General features: G+C 42.3%; 1 protein-coding gene and 1 long non-coding RNA gene across 6 annotated transcripts in view; one reads left to right on the forward strand and one right to left on the reverse strand.

Annotated features, from left to right (window-relative positions):
* rdgA (retinal degeneration A) overlaps positions 1-27,625 on the forward strand; it is a 373,163-nt gene that overhangs the window by 313,996 nt on the left and 31,542 nt on the right. For all 5 annotated transcript variants that reach the window (XM_050192467.3, XM_055077951.2, XM_050192466.3 and 2 more), the window contains exons 3-19: positions 392-475; positions 2,086-2,163; positions 2,844-2,900; positions 3,451-3,519; positions 3,611-3,643; positions 4,843-5,067; positions 5,841-6,031; positions 6,737-6,911; positions 10,366-10,436; positions 13,004-13,149; positions 14,799-14,917; positions 15,464-15,537; positions 18,109-18,214; positions 19,336-19,506; positions 22,074-22,096; positions 25,060-25,154; positions 25,598-25,677. In XM_050192467.3, coding sequence (XP_050048424.1) covers positions 392-475; positions 2,086-2,163; positions 2,844-2,900; positions 3,451-3,519; positions 3,611-3,643; positions 4,843-5,067; positions 5,841-6,031; positions 6,737-6,911; positions 10,366-10,436; positions 13,004-13,149; positions 14,799-14,917; positions 15,464-15,537; positions 18,109-18,214; positions 19,336-19,506; positions 22,074-22,096; positions 25,060-25,154; positions 25,598-25,677 — 1,797 coding nt within the window. The remainder of the gene's footprint in view (positions 1-391; positions 476-2,085; positions 2,164-2,843; positions 2,901-3,450; positions 3,520-3,610; positions 3,644-4,842; positions 5,068-5,840; positions 6,032-6,736; positions 6,912-10,365; positions 10,437-13,003; positions 13,150-14,798; positions 14,918-15,463; positions 15,538-18,108; positions 18,215-19,335; positions 19,507-22,073; positions 22,097-25,059; positions 25,155-25,597; positions 25,678-27,625) is intronic.
* Positions 7,299-27,621, reverse strand: LOC129388006 (uncharacterized). Its single transcript, XR_008615119.1, has 2 exons — positions 27,509-27,621; positions 7,299-8,365 (listed from the first exon to the last, which is right to left on the reverse strand). It is a non-coding gene; the product is annotated as an uncharacterized lncRNA (long non-coding RNA).

Here is a 27,625-nt window from a genome sequence, read left to right on the forward strand (position 1 = left end):
GTGTGAACCCAGCAAGAATGCGCACCCATAGATGACTTAGAGGACACAATACAGTTTCTTTTCGTAGCTATCTTGGGTGGCAAACGTATGCGACCATAAGTTTCCTGAGGTCGCAAACACACTTCTGCCACAGTGCATAGAAAAGAGTCTATGGGTGTACAGTTCGGCAAGGAGCAGACACAAAGAAAGCAGCCTTAAAGTGAACACGTGAGCTATAGTTGGTGACTTGTCACAGCGAAGAAGCACCAGTGCAAAGACAACGCCGTTTCCTGCCATCTTTGTGCTGTTGTCCTCTCTCCGTGGTTACTTTGCCTAGCTGTCGCTGCCACTGCTTCATGCCTTTGGAAATGGGTGTTGTGTGACGGCTTGTTCTTTCTGTTCCCTCACACAGGAAAGTGCTATCAATGGGGACCACTTATGGACAGCCACCAGTGCCTCTGGGGATCTCTGTTACGTGGGAGAGAGTGAATGCTCAGTAAGTACGGTCTCCTCGAACTGTTTGCTTCCTTCGCCGATTTGATATGCACGTGGTTTTCTAAGCAGTGTCTTTACTGTAGCCATTCTGATTCTGTGCTGCATTTTCAACGCAATGTATGACTACTTCAGAACTTTGGGTTATCAACCTGTGTGTTGTACTTCTTTGCCTAGTAAGTCTACTTATGTTCTTGCAGTTTTCTACTTCTGAACCTTGGATTTGAGGTTGTGTGAATGCCATTTTGAAATTCGGCAATTTTCTGTTTTAATTTAGTAGCATTGATTTGGGTAGAGTTTAGGAACTCTAATTACTTGAATATCAAAGCTTAGTGCATTAGTTCTCTAAACCAACCCTGGCGGCCAGTTGTATAAGATAAAATAAATATGAAAAATATGCCCATTTACAAGGCAGATCAACATGAAAGAAAACATGTCATTTCACTTCAGTACTATTATTCATGCTTATCCTTGGGCCAGCATTATATGGCAATACTAGGCAGGTGTTAATGAGAGGTTATTTAACTCATGAACTTGTAGTTAGATCGAACTTATAGACACCTGGGATGAATGTAATATAAAGGAGGGCCTGTGGACGAGTCAAGTTTCTGTAGAACCAAGATGTTTGTTGAGTTGTGCTTCCAAGAGTAAGCTATTAATTGACCTTCCACACCGCAAACCTAAGCTGCAGGGAGGCCCACTTTGTTTACATTATGTGTGGTTTGATTGTCCTGAGGTGTGGGCTCGAATTCTCAGTTATTGTTGAAGGGCAACTTTGTGCAAAGCAGGGTATCAAACAGAACCCTAACCTGAACCAAAAACCGCACCCGAACTGGAATTTTGGCCAGAGCTGAACCCGAACCGGTATTCTTTGAATGTTCCTGAACTAAAAAAAAAATTCTAGAGGTTTCCAATTCGGCACAAAACGGTTCAAGCATATAAAGCGACAACAGGGTGCTCAACAGGTTCACAATCGTTAGAAGATTTTGCCACCCAACCTAACCTAATCTAACCAGTTGCATTGCATGGGTGTTCGAGAACAATGGATCGGCCACTGACTGCAGCCACTTTAGCAAAGGTGTTCGATCTTCTGAACACAGTCATGCCAATTGTGTTCCTTGGCTGAAACGCTGTTTTAGAGGCTTTGGCGAATTACTGTGCCTGTTGAATGTCCAATTTTTTTGTCAGGTCAGGTGACTTAAACACTAGCTAGAGAAAGGTAAACTCATCAGTGTAAGATAAACCGTAAAACATGCATGCCAGGGTGTGTTTTACAGGTTAACGGAAGCCTTGTTCACCATACGGAAGTTTCGGCTTCCGTATGGTGAACAAGGCTTCTGTACGGAAGCCAGAATGTCCTAAAAGTATTTAACCTATCCTTTTTTATCAGTGTTCTCACCATTTCTTTTGTTCAACTTGCTTCCGTGTGACCATACAAGATGTCGTCAAACCATCAGTTTGATTAAGCTATAGCTATGCATTATTTTGCTTGGGTCGGATTTGGCGCAGCGAGTATTGCCTGCATTCCACATTTACTGCAGCTTTCAACAGAGTCTCTTAGGTGATGTTAATAAAAATTGTCTTTTCTCTGTTTTTTTCTTTCTCTCTCTTTAGAAACATGGACCCCGGATGAAATGCCCAGCTTGTAAAATAACTGTTCACGCCGGATGCATTAGCATTTTAAGTGATAAAGTAAGTTGAAACATACCTTGAATTTTCTTTTGTGTAGGCTCTCCTTAAAGTCAAACATCAAGGCACCTTAGAAATCTGTTTGTCTTATCAGAAGTTCATCTAACAGAAGTGTGTCGCATATATAGAAGATTAGACAAAGATCCTAAAGTCTTATAATTAAATTCAGCTGAACAGAGTTTTGAAGACAGCCTCTAATATTAATTATACAAAGGTATATGTAATGTTATGTATTTATCTGCAGTGTTTTAAAAAGTAAAAGAAGTTTCAGCAAGTCATAATGCTAAGGTTTCTTGAGAAATTACCATAAATAGGAAAATATCATATTCAATAAAGGCCTTGTAATTTACTTTTGATTATATTGCTGAAAATTAATGGCAAAATGGTGCTTTTGATGTATGGTGAATGCTTTTGTTGGGTTATTGACTTGCTGTATCATAACTTGGAAGCTTGGTACTAGCAAATTGTAATAACTCATTGCTTACTATCAAAAACAGCTTATTTTCTTGCTTGGAGGTCTTTAATTTTTATAACAGGCAATATAGTGTTATTTAGTATTAGCAAATTGCTGTATGATGCTGTACCAGCATCACAGTTGTTTTCATAACTGCCTGCCAGAATTGTGTGTGTGTGTGTATCAAACAATAAAACATAATGCTAACACTGGCATTTCTTTTTTTCAGATGAAGTTTCAATGTAAGCCAACATTCAGAGATGTCGGCATCAGACAATACCGAGAGGTAAGCATTGTTGAGTTTCGTGAACATATATCTATCTAGTCTTATCTCAGCAAGGCAGCCTGTTCGGCTAAGTAAATGTTTTAAGGAGGTCTGTGTAATGGAATTTAATGATTGGCCCGAACCTATGAGGTAATGGTGCAGTTATAACATTGCATATAGCAAATAAGATATTCGAAAACCTGCAAGTTATAGGAAATTTTGGGAAAAGGCAAATTTTTCATCCACCCGACCTGTTGCACGATGCTACAGAGGAAACCCACTGGGATTTTCTCAGAAAGAAAGCTTTGCAGTTGAAGAAAAATTTGCCCAAGTCTGGGGATCGAACCTAGGACTGAAATCTTTTCCAAGGCAGTCGCTTTATCATGTGAGCTAACCAGGAGGCTAGCCCATGGCTGTGCGAAGCCAAATTAATGGACAGCTCGAACAGCAGAAACAATGAATGTGTGCGTCCTTATGGTTGTGGCCCCGTTTTCTCAAAAGCTGTTAAACCGTTTGAGTAGTAGCTTGATTTCTTTTTTTTAGTAGTTTTACTTTGAAATTTTGGTTGCAGCAAACTGTGATTCAGCACCACTGGGTACATAGGCGCTATGAGAAAGGCAAGTGCCAACAGTGTAGCAAGGTGAGTTTGAAATCCCTCAGCACACTTTGTGTTTTCTCTGCAAGAGTTTGTAACCTTGTCTCACCTGAGCCCCTTTTCTGCCTTCTTTCAGTCCTTTCAGTCAAAACTCTCATTTGGTAGCAAGGTAAGCACAAATGCTGTTTGTTTAGTAACATTAGTAGCCAGATTTAATTGTTATTACTAATAACGCGGCATGGGAGCATTGTAGCAAGTGGTTTATTTTACAATGGAACACATACAAAGGTTGGAAGCGCATCAGCTGCTCATTGTTATATCAGATATATTGTTAAAAACGGTGTTGTTATAAGCAAGTTCAACTGCATGCAGCTAACAAGAATGCAGTTGTAACAACTTTCCCAGCTGATCATATTTTTGAAAGTGAGCAAAGCAAGTTGATCAAATGCAGCTTTGTCCTAGTCTTCTTATTCTGAAGTTCACTTGTTTCATTGAAAGCTGGAAGGAAAAGGTTACCAATTAATTGAAACAGTGTAATCTTGATTTTGCCTATCTCTGTGATTATGTTCAGGAGTAGTTAGCACAATTTTTTTTGACACCAATTTTTGTCTCTGTTTACATTTACTCTCATGCTTATCTCCATTATCGACAATAGCTAACCACATCTTTGGTCTTCCTTATGCTTGTGACTGTCTGACCTAATGCCCTTTTTCATGCTTATGTTTGTACTTATCTTTGTCACTATTTACTTTCATGACAATGTGTTTAAGTGCAGGTGTTTATGCCTGTGTATGACATTGCTTATCATCATGTATGCCTGTTATCTGGCACTGCTTATGTGTTACTTATTCATTATCAGGTATCAGTTATCCATCTCTTACCTGTTTGTTCCTTTTATTTATCTGTAACTAGGCTAATTTGTCACCTATCTGCTATCGGTGCTTACATTGATGATCTCTGTAATTGCTTGTATTTAATGTTCTGTTTTTAATATTTGTCATTGGGCTTATCATTGTGGTTGCCTCTGTGATGTCAGTAAAATAGCTAGTATGATGCCAGTGCTTGCTGTGTTTATCATAATCTTCATCAATTGTCTCTATGCCTCAATGTCTGGGATTGATTATCTTCACACTTGCCTCTGTTTGCATGCTAAGCTCTACATTTAATTCAGTGCCTGCCTTACGATAGGGCTACTTATTGTCATTTATCTTTGCAACAAGACTTGTCTCAGTTTAATTTTGTGTTACCGCTTACTTTATTGTCGGTGTGCTTGATTGTCTCCGTGTTTCAGTTTCTGGGATGGCTTGTCCTCACGTCTGCCTCCATCAGTTCACTAATCTCTGCACATGTCTCTGCAATTATGCGCAGGAGATAGTGGCCATCAGTTGCACGTGGTGCAAGACAGCCTACCACAACAAGGAGTCTTGTTTCAGTATGCAAAGGATTGGGGAGCAGTGCAACCTGGGTGCACACATGGACATCATCGTACCGCCCTCGTGGATCGTCAAGCTGCCCCGGAAGGGTTCCTTCAAGTCGTCCATCAGGAGGTCACCAAAGAAGCGGGCTTCTACGAAAAAGAAGTCCCGTAAAGAGGTGGGCATCCACTGCTGCCTCGTTCCAGAAAAGACATTAATTTAAGACTATGCTTGTAGCTCACAGCGCGACTGCTGATAAGCTTACCAAAGCCTCTCTGATAGTGCAATCGATGTTACTAACCTCCACAGCATGGAAACCAGACAAGGACAAGAAAGCTGATAGCGACAGGTGCCGACTTTCAACGGAATTTTGTTCTCTAGAGCCAGCGAGTGTAAAGCACACGCACACAGTTACGTAATCAGCAAGCCATTAGCATTGTAAAATTCTGTGGCAAAATCTATAGATCTTTTAATTAAAACTTATATTAGCTCAGTGTGAAAGTTAAATGCAGATAAGTGTTAACTTGAACATCAATGCATCTCGCCACAGAATTTAAGGACTTATTTCTCGAAACAGGTGTTAAGCATAAGATTTCTGCCAAATGGCTATGAGCTCATTGCTCATTGACTTCAGTTCCGCAATTGGGACATGTGCCCTATTTGAATATTTAATAATTAAGGAAACTTGATTAATTAACATTACACTGCGATTTGTCATGCAACTAATGGCCACCTTTTAAAGCAGTCAAACTGATGGGACATATTTGCGTTATCACAGAAAATATTTAGTAAACTTGCTTCCATTAACAAAACATATATATATATCGCGTTTGTTACCATAGCAGCGATAAAAACATTTCACAAACACATTGAATTGGTAGGCTAGAAAAAATTTTTATGCTGCCTAGCTTTGCCGACCACGGTCTGCATTTTCTGCGTGAATATTTCCAGGGATGCGGAGACAAGGACATGCAGCGTGCGTTTGCCATCAAGCCAATCCCGTGTGCGTCAAGCAAGCCCCTGTTGGTGTTCATCAATCCACGGAGTGGGGGCAACCAGGGGTCCAAGATGATGCAGAAGTTCCAGTGGCTTCTTAACCCACGCCAGGTCTTCGACCTCTCGGAAGGAGGTCCCAGACAGGGGTCAGTGTACCGTGCCATAACTCACTTTTGTCTCTTTCTCATCTTCCATCTTTCTTTCCTTCTTTTTTTTGCCGTACGCTTGTCGCCATTTTTCTGGAATTTACCGAATAGGCTCGTATAGCAGCTGCTTGGGTTTGCCATGCTGAAGCAACAAGACTTAATTCCTTTATGGCAAAGACTTCTGACCAAAAGTCGTGCTGAAGTGGTTCCTTGGGTTATCGGGCTTTGAGGCTGAGCTATGAATGGCTCTCAAAGCTTTCTTTGTGGACACTCCCAAGGTTGAGCCGTTAGGCTGTTTGTTGCACCAAATGGTAAATACCGTAAGAACCTTCCATGTGCAGCAGTTCCAAGATATGCTCGCCAAGGCAGCTTTATCAAAAGCCTAGAAAGTGATTTTGGGTTTTAAGGCATTTCAACGATTAAGCCAATTATAGGGGTGACGTGCAGGGCTATTGGTGAGGTTGATACTTTGTCAGTGTTCTTAAACTTTATCTGTTGCTTGAAAGGGGAGCGGGTGACCTGTCTATGATTGCTGATGAGCTAGAATCTTAGAGTGACAAAGAAAATTGGAAGTTTAGAACACTACAGCTGTCGTCCTTTGTTTCACTCTTTTGTGCTGTTAGGACATGCTTTTTTTTTTAATGGGAGAGTTCGGCTCACAGCTGAGACCATAGCAATGATTGCATCGTCGCTTTGTGTGCACAGGCTTGAGCTGTACCGCAAGGTGAACAACCTACGAATACTGGCATGTGGGGGCGATGGAACGGCGGGCTGGATCCTGTCCGTGATCGATGAGATCGGCATCATGCCCCCGCCGCCCGTTGCTGTGCTACCCCTCGGTACCGGCAACGATCTGGCCCGCGCACTTGGCTGGGGAGGGGTAAGGCCAATCGCTTACGCTGTGGATATCTCTGGAAGTTTGCTTCCAAATGCTCTAGCAAAGTTGTAAAGGTCATGCAACAGAGCAACCACTCTATATTTCAAGAATTATTATGCTTAAACTATGACAGCAAAGCCAGAGCTTCTCTACTATGGCAACAGTCAACCTTGTGTGGCAATGAACGAAAAGCTGTGGATGCAAAGCACACAAGCGTGAGGGCTCTTCTGAATGTAGTCCTGAAGTCTCACTCACGTTTGTTTAAGCTGGGGAAAAGAAAACGTAAACAACTTTTTTTATTACACCACTTAACTAGGCAAAATACGCTATTTGAAAGGGTGGCAGTACAAAAAAAAACATGCACGGAGATGAGATGATGTGCACGAGCACTGAACTTTCAACAACTTTTATTCTGAATGATTCACAAATATATACATGCTGTCTCGAAGCCATGGGTTATCATCTGCGCATGTGTAAATATGCCAGCTCTTTGCCTTAGAGCGTAATGGAGGCCATGCTGACACATTCCTCCCCAAGTCTATAAATCCATTCAGATTCTGTGATTTCCTGTGTCCCACACGTCTTACTCTTCTTAATAACGGTAGTGTTTACAAGGTCGGGCAAACAGTCCTTGCAAGTCAGACAATGACTTGCCGGAAAACATTCGAAATCTTTTGCTTCACACGCATTTTTAACATTGTTTGTGTGCTCCCTTAACCTATTGTTAACACATCTGCCAGTTTGTTCAACATGCACTTTTCAGCACCTTAAAGGAATTCGATAAACTACACCTGTGCATTCCACAAGAGGCCGCCTGTGCTTTATGCTGCAGTCACATTGCTGGGTTGCCTCTGGGTTGGTCATTCTGCAAAGCTTTGACAGCTTGTGGGGGGCAGAGAACAGGATTTTCACGTCGTAATGCTGGGCCACCTTTTTCAGATTGTGTGATAACGTGGGAATGTAAGGTATCACACCTACCCTCTGCCTAACCAACCGCGGTGGCTTAGCGGCTATGGTGTTGCGCTGCCAAGCACGAGGTCGCAGGATTAAATCCCACCACATTTCGACAGGGGTGAAATGCAGAAACTTGTGGGTCCCGTGCATTGGGGGTACGTTAATAACCCCAGGTGGTGAAAGTTACTCCAGAGCCCCCCACTACGGTACGCCTCATAATCAGATCACGGTCTTAAAACATAAAACCCCAGAATTTCTACCCTCTGGTGTGCGTGGGCTTCACCCGTAAGCGGTTTTGTGTGCATCTTTTCGGAAGGCTCTCTGCAACCAAAATGAGGTGGTGCTGAGGATATCCGGTGCTCAGCAGCCTTTCGCCATAATTTCATCCTTGTTGTCCCGTCGCTGTCCGTGTCTTTCTGCGCTGCCACCTTTTAAGATATTTCTCACTTTGCTCTTCTGCATTTTGGCAAATGCAAAACTGTCACAGGCTGATTCAGGGTGTGCTGTAAGAAACCAAAACAAAAAGTAAATTCAGACTAATATGCTGCACTATTTGGCGCAATAGCCACTAGCTGTCACTTCCTTATCACAGCAAATTGTGTGCATGTGGAAACCAGTTTATTTATTTATTTATTTATTTATTTATTTATTTTTATAATATTTTTGAAGAAGCTTTTTGAGTGCTGTGTTAACCTGCATTTCAAAGTGCTCTCAGAGCACACTGAAGGGACCAATAGAAGATGCCATAACAAACCCTGAATTTCAGATGTAGCAGCTACTTTATTAAGTGTAACAAGCAAGCGCTTTGAAGGCGCAAAGGTTTTGTGGCCTGCTTGGTGAACCTTGCATTTGCTGCACATTAAACCCTCATTGAAAAGTCTAGAAATTTGAGTACGAAGGGGCGAGGTGGCAAGGTGGGCTAAGTATAAACGCCATGCAAGTGATCTTGCGAGCAACAGTGACAAGCAGGGCAATGGAGATGGCCGTCGTACACAAAATCGCTCACGAGGGGTTTGAGCTTTATACGTGGGTTTTGCCTGCGGAAGTGGCTTTGTGGCAGCACAGGAACGCGTGCGCTGCTGTGAAGCTGAACCAAGCTTTCACAGAGAGCAGCTGTAAAAGAATGGTGATGACTGGACATATTTATTACGAAAATATCATGTTTCTGGAGATTGACTTCATGCCAGCGATTGTGCCCGGGTGCTTGTAATGAGATTTGAAGATTGTCTCGTACTGTTACCTGCTTAGGTTATGCATGGGGCATATGTGCTGTATACTTTTCTCTTTTTCAAGGATTCTAATTGGTGAGACAGGTTATGTGGGACATTGGATTATATGATCGAAAATGCGATAATTATGAAACATAAGGCATTGAAAAGCATTTTGGCTGTCGGTTGGGTGTTAGAACTATACATCTGATAGCTGAGATAGCTTCTTCTTTCTTTATACAGTGCATGTATAGTGTTTTCTGTGGATATTTTAAGACAGAGTTTGAGCTTATCACGATGGGGAAATATTTATGGATGGAAAAGCATGGACAAAAATGTTTTGTGTTCACATGAGCATATGGGCCCTCGGTAGCCTGGTGACCTAATTTTTCTTAAATTTATTTCATTTATTTTTACCCTCAGGGCTTTTCGGCATTACAGAGGGTGGCGGGCACTTCAGCCACACATTGTGATGCAAACAATATAAATGCATACATATTACATAAACACAATAACAATACAAAAAAATAACATAACAGTAATGTAGATAGTAATAATGCAAACATAACACAATAAAAGAAGAGAGCGGTGTGGATGAGAGAGCAAAAGGGGATAGCGGATATGCTAATTGTGATCAAGAGAAAAAAATGGAGCTGGACAGGCCATGTAATCTGTAGGATGGATAACCAGTGGACGATTCGAGTTACAAAATGGGTGCCAAGAGAAGGAAAACGTAGTGGAGGACGGGAGAAAAGTAGGTGGGGTGATGAAATTAGGAAATTTGTAGGCACAAACTGGAATCAGTTGGCGCAGGACAGGGGTAATTGGATGTCGCAGGGAGAGGCCTTCGTCCTGCAGTGAAAATAAAATAGGCTGATGATGATGATGACGAGCAATGTTTAGTGTAAAACAAAATACAAACATTGATGTTCCTGAAGCAAATATGACATACAGAATTTATCAGTGTGACCTGAAGCGTCAAGGAATAGGAAGCAGGGAAGGACAAGTTTATAAAAGATTTCCAGCTGCTTATGCTGCTTATGTCATGTGACATATGCTGCTGCTTATGTCAGCAATGAGTTATGGCAAACAACCAGCACCATGTTTTTTGGCAAATCTTGAAACCAGTGTCGGCAGTTTCAAAGTTCTGAGTCATTTAGAGTAACTCTAATTTATAATATGTATGGCGTCCATGCTTTCTTGAAAACATGCTTCATGAAAAGGGGAAAGCATGGTGAAATATGTGTTGATTATGAAGGTGATCAGTGTCATTGCTGTTTTTTTCCTGCTTGTAGGGTTACACGGATGAGCCTATATCAAAGATACTCCAAGATGTTCAGAATGGGGACATCGTTCAGCTGGACAGGTGAGTCACAGCTTCTGAACCGTGTCTGTGGGCAAAAAAAGAAAAGAGGGTTTTCTCTAGTCAGCTGCAATGTAGTGCCATCTTGTTAGCTGTTTTAATGGGCATTGCACTCCAGTCTGAAAAGCAATGCCATGTTTAGGTTTATAGTAACCCCAAATTTTTCTCGTTCGTGCACTTATATCCCACGGGCGGGTATCTTCAACTAGAAATATAGTGGATTATTTTAATGGAAACGGAGTTATTGAAGATGTTCTCTAGTAAGTATCACAGCATCTTTGCATCAGCTGGATTACTTGAGTTGCAAGACAGATTACTGAGAAATGCTAGCTAATTAACAAAAAATGAACTAATTTGTAATTAATCACTTTAAATCACTTTAGAGCACATGTCCAAATTGCAGAATTGAAGCTGCTTGGTAATGTGAATTCATAATTATTCATCTAGTGGAAATCCTGTGACCAGCAACAGTTTCGAAAAATACATCCTCACAATCTGTGGCGAAATTCTTTGATGCTTTCGTTAACACTTATTAGCAAACTTGCAGTGCTGTTAAGAAAGTTGATTAGTAGAAAAAAAAATAGAATAGAAGACATCACCGCAAGCTCTCCAAGTGTGTGACAGCATACTTGGATTGTCATGATTATGATGTCTTGACAGTTGGGCATAGGTGCATCATGGGCAACCTTGCAAACTCTTGATTTATCTAAGTCATGTTCCTACACCTCGTATGCCTTGCTAACCTGTGATTTCGTGCACACTGCAACGTGCTCGCTTACGCTCAATGTACCTGCACTTCTCAGCCAGATACGTCCAAGGTGGGGATATCCCCACCTTGGACGTCCAAGGTGCAAAGTCTGCCTGTAGTGCTATAGAGAAGTTCATGGCTGATGATGGGATCGATCAAACTTCTGCCTTTAGCACAATAGTCAATTGCTCCAACGGTGCATGCATGCATGATTGCAGGCATGCTTCTCTGATGCCAAAGTTGCTCCTTGAAACATCTGGCACGTGTGTCACATGCGAGTTTGTTGTATTCTTGTCTCGTGACAGCCAGTGCTTTGAGATGCTGTGTTAGATTGCACCCACTTTCAGGGTCGGGCTACATTTTTTTATCAGAAGAACGTAATAATGCCTAAGTAGGTGAAGTCAGTCTGCAATGCTGTCGCATTATTATGATTGACTATTCGTTGTGCATTTCAATATCTCATGCAAGTAATGCCTGCCTCTTAAAATAATCCATCTCATATACAGTCAAGGAAAAATTTCGTGGACGCCCAATAATTCGGATGCCCTTGCAGGACCGCCATGTACCTTGCAGAGCCAATATATAAGGACGTCTGAAATTTCGGATGCCATTTTCATCTGATTTTCCTGACTTTCTCGCGTGACCGCAGGTCTGAAGGGGCATTAATCAAAGCGACCACTTCCGCCATATTTATTATGTCACAACCTCGAACCAGCGCTCTCGCAGACCAATCCGCTGGCATCATAGCTGCTTTGACATTCACTGCCAAGCTTTGTGCTTTTTGGTGGCGTGTTCTTTATTGAAAGAATTTACTGCTGTCAAAAATGGCACCGACTTCACCTACACCTTTGTTGCGTGGAAAGTGCAGCAAGGGTCAAGCATTGCATAATGCCAGTTTTCTAACGTCGACTTCACCGCGATACAACAGTGTTACTTGGATAAGCACATGCTATGTATTGCACTGAAGCACATGAAAATGGAAATGGGCAACGTCATGGCACACAGTATGCATTCCTTAATTATGCACGCTTGCACCCGTGGTCTCTTGTCACACTACAAGCACTGGCGCACCTAATAAGTGTACTGGCAAGCCTTCAGAGCTATTTCAGATGTGCCTGTGCCGATTATAGTTCTTGGGGGCAGTAAGCAGCATGCATTCAGTTTTTCAGACTGCCCGATTTTTCTAATGTTTTTACAGTCCTTAGGGACTCAAAAAAATCTTACGTCTATATTAGAATTGTGCTGCCACAAGTGATTTCAAAATATTCTTTTAACGTTCAAATAAAACGCATGGTAATAGAAGGCCAGTGTTGAATCTGTGTCAACGCAATGTTGTATCAGCGTTGTTGGTATCAAGCTCTGTCAACACAAAATTTGAAAGCTAATCACAGTTCAAATGCTTCGCACAACCATCTGACACATTGCATATGCTTTTATTGCTATGGTGTCCTGCTGCTGAGGGATAAATTTCCAGCTGTTTGCACTGCCGAAACCAAGGTCGCGCGTTCGGTTTGGCCATGGCGGCCACACTTTGATGTAGTGCCCTGCTACGACGTGGCTCTTAATCACATTGTAGTTTTGGCACATAAAACCCCAGAATACAATTTTTTCTAGCTGGGGGGGTTGCATTTCAGTGGGGGTGAAATGCAAAAGCAATTGTGTACCTAAATTGAAGCACATGTTTAAAAGCCTCAGGTGGTTAAAATTAATCTAGAACCTTCCACTACAGTATGCCTCATAGCCCGTGAGTTACTTTGTGACATTAAACCCCATAATTTGATTTCATTTCATTTGTTAACGTGCTGCTCTTTCATCTCTGCAGGTGGGACCTAATTGTAAATAGAAACACGGAGGTGGACATCTCTCAGTGCGAAGAAGGCAAAGAGACTGTGCCTTTAAATGTTGTGAATAATTATTTCTCTATCGGTGTGGATGCCCACATTGCCTTGGAGTTTCACGAAGCACGCGGTGAGCTTGGACTCTTGAGCTTTGGAAACAGTCATTGTTTTTTTTTCTATTTCTGCACTGTGCTTTACCCGAGAACCTTTTTTATATAGTGCGGGTCAAAACTAGGTGCAATGCCAGCATACTTCATGCCATGTTTTGGATATGGACCTTCTTAAAAGTGATGACAGGTGTTTTATTTGCAAAGGTTCACGCCGTTTTTTATTCTTCTTATCCATCAAGCCAAGTGGCTGGTCCCATTGTAACAGGAGCATTGCATAATTCTAGCCTATGGTGAAGCATGAAAATAAGGAAAAATTAAGATAGACGTTACAAAATACGGCCCTTCTGATCTCAACATTTTGATACGCGCAGTGGCTCAGTGATACTTGGAGCAGATGGCTGCTGGCACTTGTGGTGCCACGAGGGGGCACTGGGAAAACCGAGCTCATGCATCGGGTTACAGGATGAGGGCGAGAGCATTTGTGATGCAGGGTGGTGCAACAAGTGCCAGCCACCACATGATCTGAATGTCGCATTTGGATCGCTGGGCAGTGTACATGTCTTGAGCACTGACCGGCCTTGAATGTGCAGTTTCAGTGTTAGCCCTATGGTACTAACTGACTTTAAAGTGAGTTGGTAGGATGTCATTGATCAGATAATAACACATCGTGCTTTTAGCCAACCTGCACACATTAAAAATGGCAATTTATTTATTTATTTATTTATTTATTCATTTCCTCAAAGGTCTCTGTTGAGACATTACATGAGGGAGTGGGGAGTTAGTGACAAAGATAGGTACTACAAATTACAAAGGGATATTTTCGATGAGTCGCTTGAATGCAAGTGGGTCGATGATAGTGGCAACTTCGGCAGGCAGGCCATTCCAGTCTCGTGTTGTGCGCAGAAGAAATGATTGCTGAAAAGTAACGGTATGGGCTTGTGGGGGATATACTGTATTAGAGTGACTGGTGCGGGCAATGCGATGTGCTCTTTTTATGTACGGGTTGTCAAAAGGCAAGGAATGAAAGAATTTATGAAAAAGCTTAAGACGGGCTATTCTACGGCGTGAGGCTAGAGAGGGTAGGTTTATTTGGGCTTTTAGTGCCGAGATACTTGAATTGTATGAATAAGTTGACAGGATAAATCGTGTCGCGCGGTTCTGAACCGACTCGAGGGCTTTAATAAGGTTATTGTGGTGGGGGTCAAAAATAGCTTCGGCATACTCAAGCTCAAAGGGAATGACAGACAATGGGGAGGAGACACTGAAAATAGAGCACTTTATTTGTGTTTGTCCCTTTTGAATATGTGCCGGTCTTGGGACAATGTGTACAGTGCAGTCCACTGTTAAAGGGAACATTTGAACATAGCGCACATTCGGATTTCCCACTCTAGCAACTGTGAAAGTGCCAGGCCTTGCAGCAGACATGTTGTGGTTGGTAGTGCTGACACCTTTCTACATTCGTTTGCATGCAACAATGCATGCAAACATTTGCCAGCACCTATAGCTAAAGTGCCTGCAAAGTGAGAGCTACACATTAGAGTGGTCCCTTTTAACAGCAGAGCGGACTGTACAATGAAGCCTTGTTGTGATGAAGTTGTATATCAGTATCTGTTCTCACTTTAGTTTGTTTTTTCTGGTTGCCTCCCTGCCCTTGTGTACCCCCTTGCAGAAGCTCACCCTGAGCGGTTCAACAGCAGGCTAAAGAACAAAATGTTTTACGGCCAGGCAGGAGGCAAGGATCTCCTTCAGCGAAAGTGGAAGGACCTCTGCAACTACGTCACATTGGAGGTCAGAGGGGCCTTGGCAATCTTTCATTTTACTCTCCATAGCAAAAATTCTTACTGTTTACTCTGGTTTGTGAGGCCTCTTGTCTGAGGCCTCTTATGGGTCGTGCGGGCCTGGGAGATGCGTAGTCCTGTAAAATTTTTCTCGTGTTGATGTCGGCATTGGTTCACAAAGTCTCTTGACTGAAGCCTTGCTCATCAAATGTGCCCCTGAGATGTGTAATCATGCAGAACTTTCCTTGAAGTATCAAGTTATATTTGGTGTGTACACTAGTTCATGAAGCCTTGTGTCTGTAGCCTCCGATGTGCCAAACGTGCCTCCGAGATGTGTGGTCACATCGAATTTTACTCGCGATAACAAGTTGTGCATACATTGTGTTTGCATGTGTTTGTGTCATATTGTCTGAATCCTTTTCTGTGTCATACGGGAGAAGGTGGAAAAAGAAAAGACAAAGGTGTGGATTGAAATCTGTGCCCCAGATTTGTTCAACTTGTTAGGGGCTTTTGCAGTGGTGCGTAATCTTGGATGCTCTTCTCTTTCCCTAAACAGTGCGATGGCCAAGATTACACGGGGAAGTTACGAGAGCACAAAGTACACTCCATTCTCTTCTTGAACATTCCCAGGTGAGAAGTCCAAACTATTTCCGTTCATTGCATAGCACGTCACATCCACCGGGGTAGCCTTGAAAAAGACAAGTCCTCATACTTGTATTGCAGTTTTTGTACTTAAAACTCCAGAATTTTATTTTTTTAAAAGCACACTGCTTGTAACACCAAGGGATGAAAACATGCATGCGTACTAGATGAAAAAGATAACACAGATGTAACAAAGCATCGTCTATGCTCTGTGTCTTCTACATCTAAAGGCTACATGTGTTTGCGTTCCTTTGTGTTGAAAGCAGTGTGGTTTCCTCATGAAAGTGTTACCAATTATCCCTGTTCAAAGTCTTACTACTTTTTGATACAAAGTGGGAGAACTAGAAGTCCATGTTCTCTTACAGGCTTGCCTTAAGGGTTGTGGTTCGTAATAGCCATAGACTCCATTTAAACACCAACATAAAGAAAGCAGGAAAATTTTATCGTCACAATTGCAAACCGTAATGTTCAGAGGGATATAGCACACCCTCAGTGTACTTGATTATGGAAAATAGCATGTGTGTCATTTGAGCTGAGTTTCTGTTTGTTCACGCATCTAGCTACTATGATATGCGTAAGAATGTTTCTACTTGTAATTGTTAGGCTAGTAGATAGTCTAATTAGTACTTGATGTGCAGAAAAAGTGGTGCTTTGGCCTGGCTGGTGGCATGCTGCACCAGGGTTTTGGTGAGGCTTATGACCTTGTACCACACAGTGCTTGGGTACAGCATCCTCAGAGTGACGCAAAGCAATATTATGAGATGTGGTGTCATCACTAGTGGATGACAGCGTTTGATAACAAACTGTATGTGTGTTCAGATGGGTATCATGTTATTGCATGCATAACCTGCAGCAGAAAAGGTTAAAAAAAATTGGTAGTAATGCCAGGGGGTGCACTATGCTATAGCCGATGGGTTTTTTGGACTCCGAAAATTCGGACTTGATGGATATTCCAGAGTTCATAAATGCACCGTCAGGGTTCCCGTAGTGCTAATGCATTTTTGCAGCTGATATTGCAGACTAAATCACTTGTTCTGAGCCGCCGTACTCAATCTTAGAAGCCGCCATGTTGGGTTTTCCACTGGCTTGACCAGGTTTAGCTTGGCTTCCAGTGGCCCGCTCGATAACCTCCGAGATTAGGAGGCGCACGCTATGAATAAAGAGCGCGCAACCATCCTCTAGTATTGGAAGTTGTGTCCGCTCTTCCTTGGCTGACATGCTCCAGGGGACAGTACTTTTTGCTTTTTCTTTCTTTTTTTGGTCAGCACTATTGTCATAATCACCTAATGTGAAATCAGATTTTTTCTTCTTTCATTTCTCTTTAAGATTTTGGTTGCTATTTTGCACATAGTGTGTCCGCCGAGTAGGTGTTTCATAGAGACATCGCATCTTTGTGTGTGCTTGTACAGCTTTGCATTTGTGTGATCGGTGCCACCTCCTGTGCCTTCATGTGAGCCAAGTGGTGCGAAGAAACATGGGTCATTTTTTCGATCTCCATGGCGATCCTGGGTTGAACGCTGGCGTAACCACAGGAACGCACTCATGCCATCACTTACATATTCGTCGTCGTCTTCTGCCACAGCTGGCTCGTCGTCCCTCAGCGTAACAACTCAAATGTGCTTGTACCACTGCTCGTGCATTCATTGTCGCTTTCTTCCACAGCTGGCTCTGATACTGCGCATCATGCCAGCATTCCCATACTGCCCCTCTCTCTGCAAAGGTGCTGACAGTATTGGCCCACTGTCAGTTGGGGTGGTGATTTCGGTCTTAAATCCTTTGCCTCAATATGCCGTGAAATGAAAACACGTGTCGAGCTGCACTCATATTTCGCATGAGAGAGTACCATAATCGTCAGACATTTTTTTCATCACTCTCAGCCTAAGAAATTTTATTTTTCTGGATGAATGTGTTTTTGGACAGTTCGATTTTTCAGACTATATTTCAGGGCCCGTGAGATCTGGAAAATGAGTCAGCAACTGCATGCAAATTTAGCCTCGAGGTGTGGCTTCATGGCACTATGAAGCCACTCCTCAAGGCGAAGTTCTTTGCCATCCGAATTTTTATCTCCTAGGGAACCCCCCACCTTCTCCCTACCCTTGGTTAATAAATCTCTTCTCTCCTCTTCCAGGGTCAGCCCATCCTCTTCCTTTTCGGGTAGCTCTTTTGCCTTGTGGCTGTGGTTAGCAAATAATGCATGCAGTATTGGTGAACCGGAACTCTGATCATAATGCGCTGTACTTGATGGCACTCATCTACAGCTCAACCGAAGCTGAAGATTATCAGTGCCAATAAAAGATTTGGGAACAGAGCTTCTGGCCAAAGCTATGACATCGACGAACTGTGCATCCCCAAATAGAGACTGCTTTTACAAAGCGTTGGGCGTCTTTGTATGCAGTCTTACGTTGGGTTGTACATACAAATTTTCTTTTTCTTTCCAAAGCGTCACAATTGAAGGTGCAGCTGACGCACGGAGAGAGGTTATACTCTAAAAAAAATAAAACTGCCACGCAACATCATCATGGTGATCCCTCATATCATTCCTTTGCATGTTCACTGCAGTTATGGTGGTGGCACGAGACCCTGGGGAAATCCGGGGACAGCATTTGAAATGCCACAGACCGATGATGGCCTCATTGAAGTGATTGGCCTCACCATCTACCAAATGGTGAGTATTTTCAGTGGCATTCCTTGCTTAGTCATTGTGATGTCATGAATTGCAAAATCCTTATGCCATGACAGCATTGGCGATGGCAATATTGACACATGATGGGTTTGCTTTACTTTATTATATTAAGTTTCTTATTGCCACTGATGCACAGTTTCATCTTGCTTTCTTTTTTTATCACCACTGACGCAGTCTTACCATATCGTGGTTGACAGGCAGTTTTATTTTACTTCCTTATCCTTTTTATCATTGCTAATGTGTGGCCCTATCATTTTATGTTTCAAAGAGCCGTGGGTTGTCATGTTGCCTGCACACTATCAATGCTTCTAAAACTGCTGTCAAACTTGCGCTGTTATCTCCACATCTGACTATCTTCAACACGGAACTTCCAGCTCCTTCACCATGCTTTGGCAAGTATTACCAAGAAGTTCCTGCATACTAATGTATAAACGATAGTTCGTTAAGTGCTGTTTCAATCCTGATTTGACAATCGCCGAGTGTGCTCATTAATGTCTTTGCTTGTTTTCTCGGCATGAGCTCGGACTATAAAAGGTTGAATTCTTTAATTTTTTTCCGGTGCTGTCCTGGTTCTTTAACCAGCACTACACCATGGCGACACGGACACTGTGCTAGAAGGTTCCACTGGAAGGTTGCATTGCAATACCATTGATTATGTTGAACCAACAAACCCAAGCGTCCATCCTGGCCAGCCTGAGAGCCTTCAACAATAAACTTCCTCCACCCAAGAAAGACTGCCAGGAAGGAGGCAGACATGAAGGTGCAAGGGTAGAAGCTCAATGTATAAATGCATAACTAGAGGGTGTAAGGAACATGAGGGCCTTGTTGGAGAATGGAGCTCTGGATTTGAGGAGAGCATGGTCAGGCAGCTTTGAGGCACCAAGCAATGTGTGCAGGGTTCTGTACATCGCACGGACCCCTCCGAGTGGGGGCATCTGCTCGTGTGTTTCGGAGGTCACAGCCGGCGATACTGTAGCAGACGAACACGGCACTGTGCACATCACAAACAAGTTCTTGAGAAGATAAAGAGTCTCTGAGCTCAGAGAGCTGCAGGTATTGCTCAAGTCAACTGATTTTTTATTGTTCTCTTTTTTTGTCTGCAGCCTTTCCTCCAGGCGGGTGGCCATGGCACCTGCCTATGCCAGTGCCGAAGCGCCCGCGTCGTGACGAGCAAAACCATCCCGGTGCAAGTGGATGGGGAGCCCTGCCGCCTACTGCCGTCGCTCATCGAGCTGCATATGCGCAACAAGGCCTGCATAGTGGCCAAGGCCAAGGTGGGCAAGGGTTTTGGCTTTGACATTGACACTGCCTTTGGCTTACTCATTGACCCGCTGGGGTTGCTCAGTGGCTATGGTGTTGGGCTGCTGAGCACGAGGTCGCGGGATCGAATCCCGGCCACGGCGGCCGCATTTCGATGGGGGCGAAATGCGAAAACACCCGTGTAATTAGATTCAGGTGCACGTTAAAGAACCCCAGGTGGTATAAATTTCCGGAGTCCTCCACTACGGCGGGCCTCGTAATCAGAAAGTGGTTTTGGCACGTAAAACCCCATAATTTCTTCTTACTCATTGAAGAGTGTAACACTTCTTTGAGCAATACGATCTATGCTTTCAATCCTTTGACTAACAAGCCCATGCTGTACTTGTCCTGGCTGTTTCCACTGTTATCGCCAAAGAGGAGCCGTACTCGTCTGGTCCAGAGCACCTGCTACTTTGTTTATTGAAGACAAGGTGCGCTCGTCAACTCAGTTCGCATATCGAACCACATCGTCACTTCACGTTACTTTATTTCTTGAAAAACCTCTCTGTGGGGTATTGCATTAGGGAGCATTACAAAATTTCCTCGTGATGTCAGTCAGCCAAAAAGGTTATCGGTTACATTCTTCAGAAAACTTGATGGAAAGGGGACTGAAGTGATTTTTGGTAGAAAGGCTGTTCTGTTGTGCTGCTGTGCGAGCAAAAAAAAAAATGGAAAGGAGAATGCAACAGTATGAGCACATGGGCATGACACTTGAAGATCATAGCCAGTGTGATGAGATACGAATGCTGGGGGTGAGATAAAAGGCTAAATTTGAGTTTCAGCACTTGAACATACTCTTCAATGCTTTCAATTTTTTTTTGTTATATGTTCAGCTAATTACGCCCGAACATTACACATGTGCTGAAGGAAAGTCTCTAGTTCGGGGTAGACGTATTCCATTAGCATTTTGGATGAATATAAGGTAAACCACAAATATATCTTTTAAATCCGGGTATATAATATGCAACAATATGTTGAAACAAGAAAACCGTTTCTATGAAACAACTCTGGGGTTAAAGCGTCAAGTAGAAATGCTCCATAAGTAACATAAGAAAACATGCAGTAAACTCTAAAACTGTAGACATTAGCAAGATGCAATTTTTGGTGCATAAAGGCTCTTTCCTTTTTTTTTTCTTTGTTTCTTATTTTGTTAAATGATCAATGTTATTGCCAGAATAAGTATGTGTTCTACCTCATTTCCCGAATTCACGTCCGACACAAAAATACCTCCATTTTATTCGATATTTGTTTTAACTTATAAGCATATATTCTTTACACACTGATATATGCGAGACACTCTTTTTATTTGCTTTGTTATGCCTAATAATTCATCATATCCGCGTTCATTATACTGGGATTCAACCGTATATGTAAGTAATTTGTACAGTTGGCCTACAGTGCTGTAGCGCTGCCTCTCAATGAAAAATGTTGACTATTTTGGTAGTAAAGCTAAAATGTTGCTAAAAAAGATCTTATGCTGTTCTGTGCATTTCTGGAGAACACAGATGTGGCTACAGTCTGTACTTTTTAACCCACTCAATGCCACTGATGTACTGGTACAATTTCGCGTTTGTGACCAGCCGTGCCACTGATGTCAGGTAGGAATGGGAAGACCATACCAAGAGAGCATTTCTCATTATCCAAATTATTATTATTTTTTTGCTTCTGTATAATGAAAAATAAACCATTGTGTTCATTTTACAATATCCAAGAAAAAAAAAAACCGACACAAGAGGATGCATAACCTCCAAAAATAAACCTGGCACTAAAAAGCTGAAATGATTAAATTTTGACTTTTTTGTTACCTCTAATGCACCTTGTACTATTTGGCGATGAGATTTGCGAACTACCGACATCAGTAAAATTTCTGTGGCGAGGAAGGGTAAACTACATTGGCGATGGGCACATAAGAGTGCTACCTAATATAGTCTCACATTCTTATCTGCCCTTATTTAAGTTGCGGAAGAGAAAACAGAAGTGTATAATTTACAGCAGGAAAATAGGACAAAATACACCACATCGTGTGAAATCTGACCTGTGCTCTTTTTTTTTTTTTGTGCGTTAGGGCAAATGTGAAACCGTCACACACGAAAGCTGTGCTGACTCAGTATTAATTCTAGGAAGCCAAGAGCATTATGAAGCTGTGCCAGACTACTTGGCACAATAACACGTATGCAGAATCTCCGCCCTCATAGCTTTCGTTTCATTGATGCAGGAAGGCGTTTGAAAGCAGAGGGGCACTGATTATGATTTATGATAAAGTGTCCTCTGTACTACAATACCACTATTAAAGGTATTTCCATATAGCATGGAGGTTTTACACGCTTCCTAAGATGAGGGTAGGTGGAGGTAGCATCTCAAAGCAGACGGAAAAATGTGCTGTTTATTGTTCAAGCAGTGACCTTGCTTCCCACACGATTGTAGCAGACGTGTTAGCTATCGGATCAGTGGTCCTTTGTCTGAACAATGACTTATTGTGTTGGCTCTGCAATGAATGTCTTCCGAGTCCTTTATTCTATTTTTTTTTTCTGTCACATTGCAGATTCACAACCAAGTGCCAAGCCAGTAAGTTGTCAGCTTTTCTTTGTGATGCTCTGTTGCATGTAATAATAATAATACTTTACTTTATATAATAAGCTGGTCAATCGTTTAAATAAATTTCCTGCCTACCTAAACATGTTAGTGCTTGTGAGTATGGCAACAAAAGGAATGCACATCGTGTGACATCAAGAATACTAAAAAATAAATCCCCCTCTCGCCCCACCCTAAATATTAAAAAAAATCTGGGTTAGATGCAGTCCTCTTCACAATCGCTGGGAGCTCTTTGTGAGGTTCTTTGATCAACATGCCTTCAAGCCTTTTCTATCTTTTGATTAAGTTAGTTAAACCTCCTCAAGTTTGGAGAATTGTAGCCTCCTTTTTATGATGAACATGAAGGAATCTTAAAATATTTGTGCCTGGTCATAAGTTCAGCTTAATAGAAGTGCACTAAATGTATGAAAAACAAACAAATGACCAACAAATCATTCAGCTTAACAGAGGATTTGTCTTCACGTTGCTTATCCCAAAGGTATCCCGCTGCGATCGGTCTCACTTGGAGCCAGTGGTTACTTTGATAACAAGGCTATGTCACCTCATATTTCTTCACGTCTCTCATAGCCACCACGTTGCTTTTAAACGTTACAAGGACCACTTAAGTGAAACGCTAAACGAGTTTAAACTGATGAATTCTTAAAAATTATATTTTCTTTATGAGTGTGCGAATACCGAATAGCAGGTATCGAATCAAATGTTAAATGGAATCATGAAAAAACAAAAGCTGAATATGGAATCGAATATCAAAATACTGAACACAAATATTTATGCTTCCAAATTTTGTGCAAAAAACACAGAGCTGCACATGCTAAGGAAGCTAATCACATTACTTAACAGAAATCTTGCTGGCTATTAGTAACTTAGATACCCATGAATCGAAATGCATGGTATGCTCTCCTCTGTAAAGGGAGCACCAGATTAGTATGCCTGCACTGATGATAACGCAGTTCGTACATGAAGGTCTGAGAAATATTTTTTATCGATGGAATATCTTTCAAATAGAATTAAATGCATCTTTCCCTCTGACGTTGAAGAAATAACGAAGTTGTCTTAAATATCAATGGGGTTTTCAGTTTAGTACTGCGCTTAATGGCACTCTTCTATTGCTTAGAAAGTATTGTTTTCCCATTTCCTTCAAAAAAATGGGTGGATTTTTCCACCTTTATGGCAGGTGGTTTAGGTGGGTTGTCATCGGCTAGTTGTAAGGTCAATCTGCGACAGACAAAAGCGGGGGATGCACATCATGTCCCTCGGCACCGCTCGGCATGGTTATTGGTGCCGCTTGTGTCGACCGCGGTTGGCGCTGACAGTAAAAAGTTCCCAAATGGGGAGGCCCATGGCAAGATTGCGCAATGTCCCTGTCCCGCCTCCCCCCCTCCTCTTTTCTCTTTTTCATCTGCAGTGGTCAGCATGCTGTCGCATGATAATTTCGAGTCCGCCATGTAAATGTGAAGCTAGCCCTGTGACTGGTCACTCGAAGCTACGAAAAGAGATTGTTGTGCACCTATGAATGGCAACGGGCCACCGTACGATATTTCGCAAGGATGGCAGCTGGGAACATGCAACGGTCATCTTATGCACTCGCTTTCATTGGCGAGACAGTTTGTCGGCCTGCTAAAAGTCGTGTGTCTGCTGTGAATAGATTTGCATTGATTTGGTAGCCGTAACCTTAGTCGCTGACAGTCGACGGCGCAGCTGCGATTAGGCTCAACAGGCTAAAGAGTACTATAGAATAAGGTTCTAGTACACTCTGCTATTGGTGTGGCCGTGAGGAAAATTTGCTACCAGTCGATGTGATGACAGGCCGCAAATCATCGTGGATAGCTTCACACTAATATATTCCTACGGGTGGCTCATCAGTGATCGGTTGCGAAATCACATGTATGTGTTAGATCTACAGCCGTTGAAGTGTGGTTCGGGTCCGCGGTCGACCAGCTGGCAACTACTGCGAGCATGGTTGCCAAGCTCGTCCGTGGGCTCGCATTTGGGTAGAGGGCTCCGAACTGTGCGAATGTGTGTGCATGAATACTGAACTCGCGTGTTAGATGCGATCAGCATGCCTTCCCATGGCTAACCAGGCTAACCATGGCTAACCAGGCTAACCATGGCTAACCATGGCTAACCAGGCACACGCTCTCGTGCTTCCCACATGCGCTGTTGTTGTAGTTTCCTCTGTTCGCGTCACGTTAATCATTTCGTTCGGTATCGTCAACCTCAACGAAGCTTGTACCAATAGAGATTGTGTGCTGTGGGAACGCTGTGTGCATCAAGGCATTGACCCACAGCTGGGTCATTCACCAAATGTACTGATATTCTAAATATCGAATATTTGAGAAATTGAGCATTATATATTCTATTCACAAATCAAATTAATTGAACATTTGCTATTCAATTCGAAATCGGATATTTGAGGATTCGCATGCCCCTAATTTTCGTTGGTTTCGTAGTAACAGGTTAATTATTGGAGGAGGAAATGACCGTGAAAATTTCATTTTTCGCATTTTGCGCTGGAACCACAGGTACAGTATGTCAGTGTGACGTCACAGATTACCAAGTATTTTTTCGCACGTTGGCCACTGTGGTTAAGTAAATGTTCTTTAAACTTTCTAACTTCAGTCTTTGGCTTTCTTTTACAACAGTGTAGTTCATTTTTACTCATAGGTATTTAACAAGCCCCGAGCAAACAAGGTCACAATCTGTGACATCACTGTGAACTGGTGTGAAAACTTCAAGGTGGCGTCACCACCCATATTTCATTATTGCATCTTCTCTGGCTTACCAAGCATGTTTTTGCAGTAAGAGCGACTTATTGGCATTATGCAAGCATAATTTACTAACGCTGCTTGAATCATTCTTTCTCTTTAGTGACCCCTTTACAACTTCACAAATCAATCAATCGTGCCTCATGACTCTGTTTGTCATCTTTTTGCCAGGTTACCACTGGAAAAGCTGACCATTGCCATCCGAAAGCTAAACATGGCTGATTACGAGAATTATCACTACGACAAGGAGAGGCTACGAAGCCTATGTGAGTTTTATCACCAGTTGCTGTTCCAGATATAACCAACTGCACCTGGAATTTCTGATTTCTTTATGAAGGTTTTGCACTAGTACCAGATTTATTTTACCGTGATAAGTACTTAGTACCTGATGTTTTCGTGAACGTGTCGCTCTTGTGCCAGATTTATTTTATCATGATAAGAAGTTAGTAGTCTTTCGGAAACAAGGTTGGTCTGTAATTAACCCTGTAATGCCAAAACACAGTTTCACATCAAGGAAAATTAGAGTGACTTGATTGTCTTTATTTCTGGCCATAGGGAGTACACATTTGTATGAAAAACAATGAAATGGTAGTAATATGAAGCATTCTTTTCTGATTGCAGCCACATTGGTGTGGGCAGGCGGTTGTGCTTCACGCTGTGTCTGCTATGTTTTTGCACATTTTAACTTTCTTTTCCTCCTTCACAACAGCCATACCGATTGGAACATTGACTGTGAACCCTGACACTGATCTGGAGAATGTCAGGCTGCTGATCAACCAGTTGTGTTCTGTGAGTTTTTATTTTTCAAGTCTTGCATGTCTTCAGTTGCGTCCCGTTTTCTGTGCAAGTGTGTATATTTATTTTCAGGTGTGCGCAAACAAAAATCTACTTCTCTATAACCGATACCATTATAACAGGAGAATACTATGTTCAAATGGAACATTACCAATGAGATTTTATATTTCCTCTGATATATCCAATAATTTGTTCTATCTAGGTTCGACTGTACTCAACAATGTAATTGGTCCCACCGACATCACTACAATTTCTGTAGCGATGTCGTACCGCATGTATGCAGTGCGATGAAGGAATCGGAAGATTGGAAACCATGTTGAAAAAAGTTATTGCAGGTGACTGTTGACTAGTAATGAGAATGGGATGGCATTTTTCAACATGAAAGCACGCGTTTACAATGGACACAGTGCGGTGATCGCATTTCAGTGTTACAGTGTATAAGACTGGTCAAACTAAAATGAACACTCTCCTAAGGTTAAAAAGAAAAACATGTTTGTTTTCTTTCGGTCTTAGGAGAGTGCTTGTTTTATTTTGAGCATGTACTATGCCCGCCTGACAAATATTCGTCGAACATTGGACTAAGTGTATAAGACTCGCAGTAGTTATTCGAATATGAGGCGAGGTTTTTTTAACCTCGAAGTCACCCCTGGTGTTATATGCAAGGCTTCAGATTCAGTTATTTCAATATAGCGGCAGAGCTTCCAGCATATCCAAATTTTGGGTGGTAGCGCAAATGGTAACGGCTAATAAGCCTTGGCAGATGAAGCAGTACTGTATTTTTGCGCAAATACGTGCACCGAGAATGCTAAAAATTTCAGCAATAAAGGTGGGGTCTGGGTTATATGCAAATTTTGCCTTTATGTGTGACTTCACAGCAAAGCAAACATTGCTTTACTGTGTGGCTTCAGGGTAATGTGGTGTGCGCTGCCGTAGAGCCACTTCGTAAGGTGAAATTCGCACTGCCATGAACTCGAACCTCAAGGGGAAATTCGCATCTAGCCTGCACTGATTATTCCGATTATTCCGAAGGCTCCCTAGTTATTCGTTATTTCACGCTTAAGTTCTTTTTCACAGAACCCCAACTGGGGAGGGTACCCTTGCCTTATAATTGTGGCTGCCTTGTGATCTAATACGGTAATTCATAAGCTGTACATGCTTATTGTGACTAGATCTATAATGTGCTCCAGGTAATAGCTAGGAATCAACTTTGATCAGGTAATTCATTGCTTAATCGAGTTTGTAAATTTATGTGCAGAGCTAAACGATTCAAACATGATCATCGTAACGCATGGATGCTGGCACTTTTTTCTACCCTATTGGCCAGCGCTGGGAACAACGAGCTCATAGATTATAGTGTGCGATGAAAGAGGGTGTTTGTGAGGGATTGTGACTGCGTTTGGCCCCCTAGTGATCACCCAGCGCCCACCAATTGGACAACAAGCTCCGGCCACCGCATGGTCCAAGTGTTATGTTTGAATCGCTAGACATTGTACATGAGCCAAAGAAAGCAACAAAACTGTATTTTTTTATATGTATATGTTAGCTTTACAAAAAAAACACACACACAAATCATGCTATTGGAATGGACCAGTTACCTGTTGGCAACATTGTGCATGAGCGGGCATATGTAAGCATAAAAAGCTTACTCAAACGCATTTAAAGGTGTAACTGGGGAGGCAAGCCTGTTAACATTATCTAGTATTAGAGTTGCTTTAAATTTCCATAAATTTCCATAGTAATAGTTGTGCCAGCTGCACCAAAAAGGCACTTTCAAAGATGATTGATGGTAAATAATAGTGAATTAGATAACGATGAATTGGCTCACATGACTCATAGCTTATGCAGCACTGCGTGGAATTCATGAGATAGGAATTCATTTGACCCAGTTGTTGCGGTGCTTCTTGTGCCACTAACGTTGTGCCTCTTGGCGAATCGCACGTCT

Source organism: Dermacentor andersoni, chromosome 10 (assembly GCF_023375885.2).
Source record: "Dermacentor andersoni chromosome 10, qqDerAnde1_hic_scaffold, whole genome shotgun sequence".
Lineage (NCBI taxonomy): Eukaryota > Metazoa > Arthropoda > Arachnida > Ixodida > Ixodidae > Dermacentor > Dermacentor andersoni.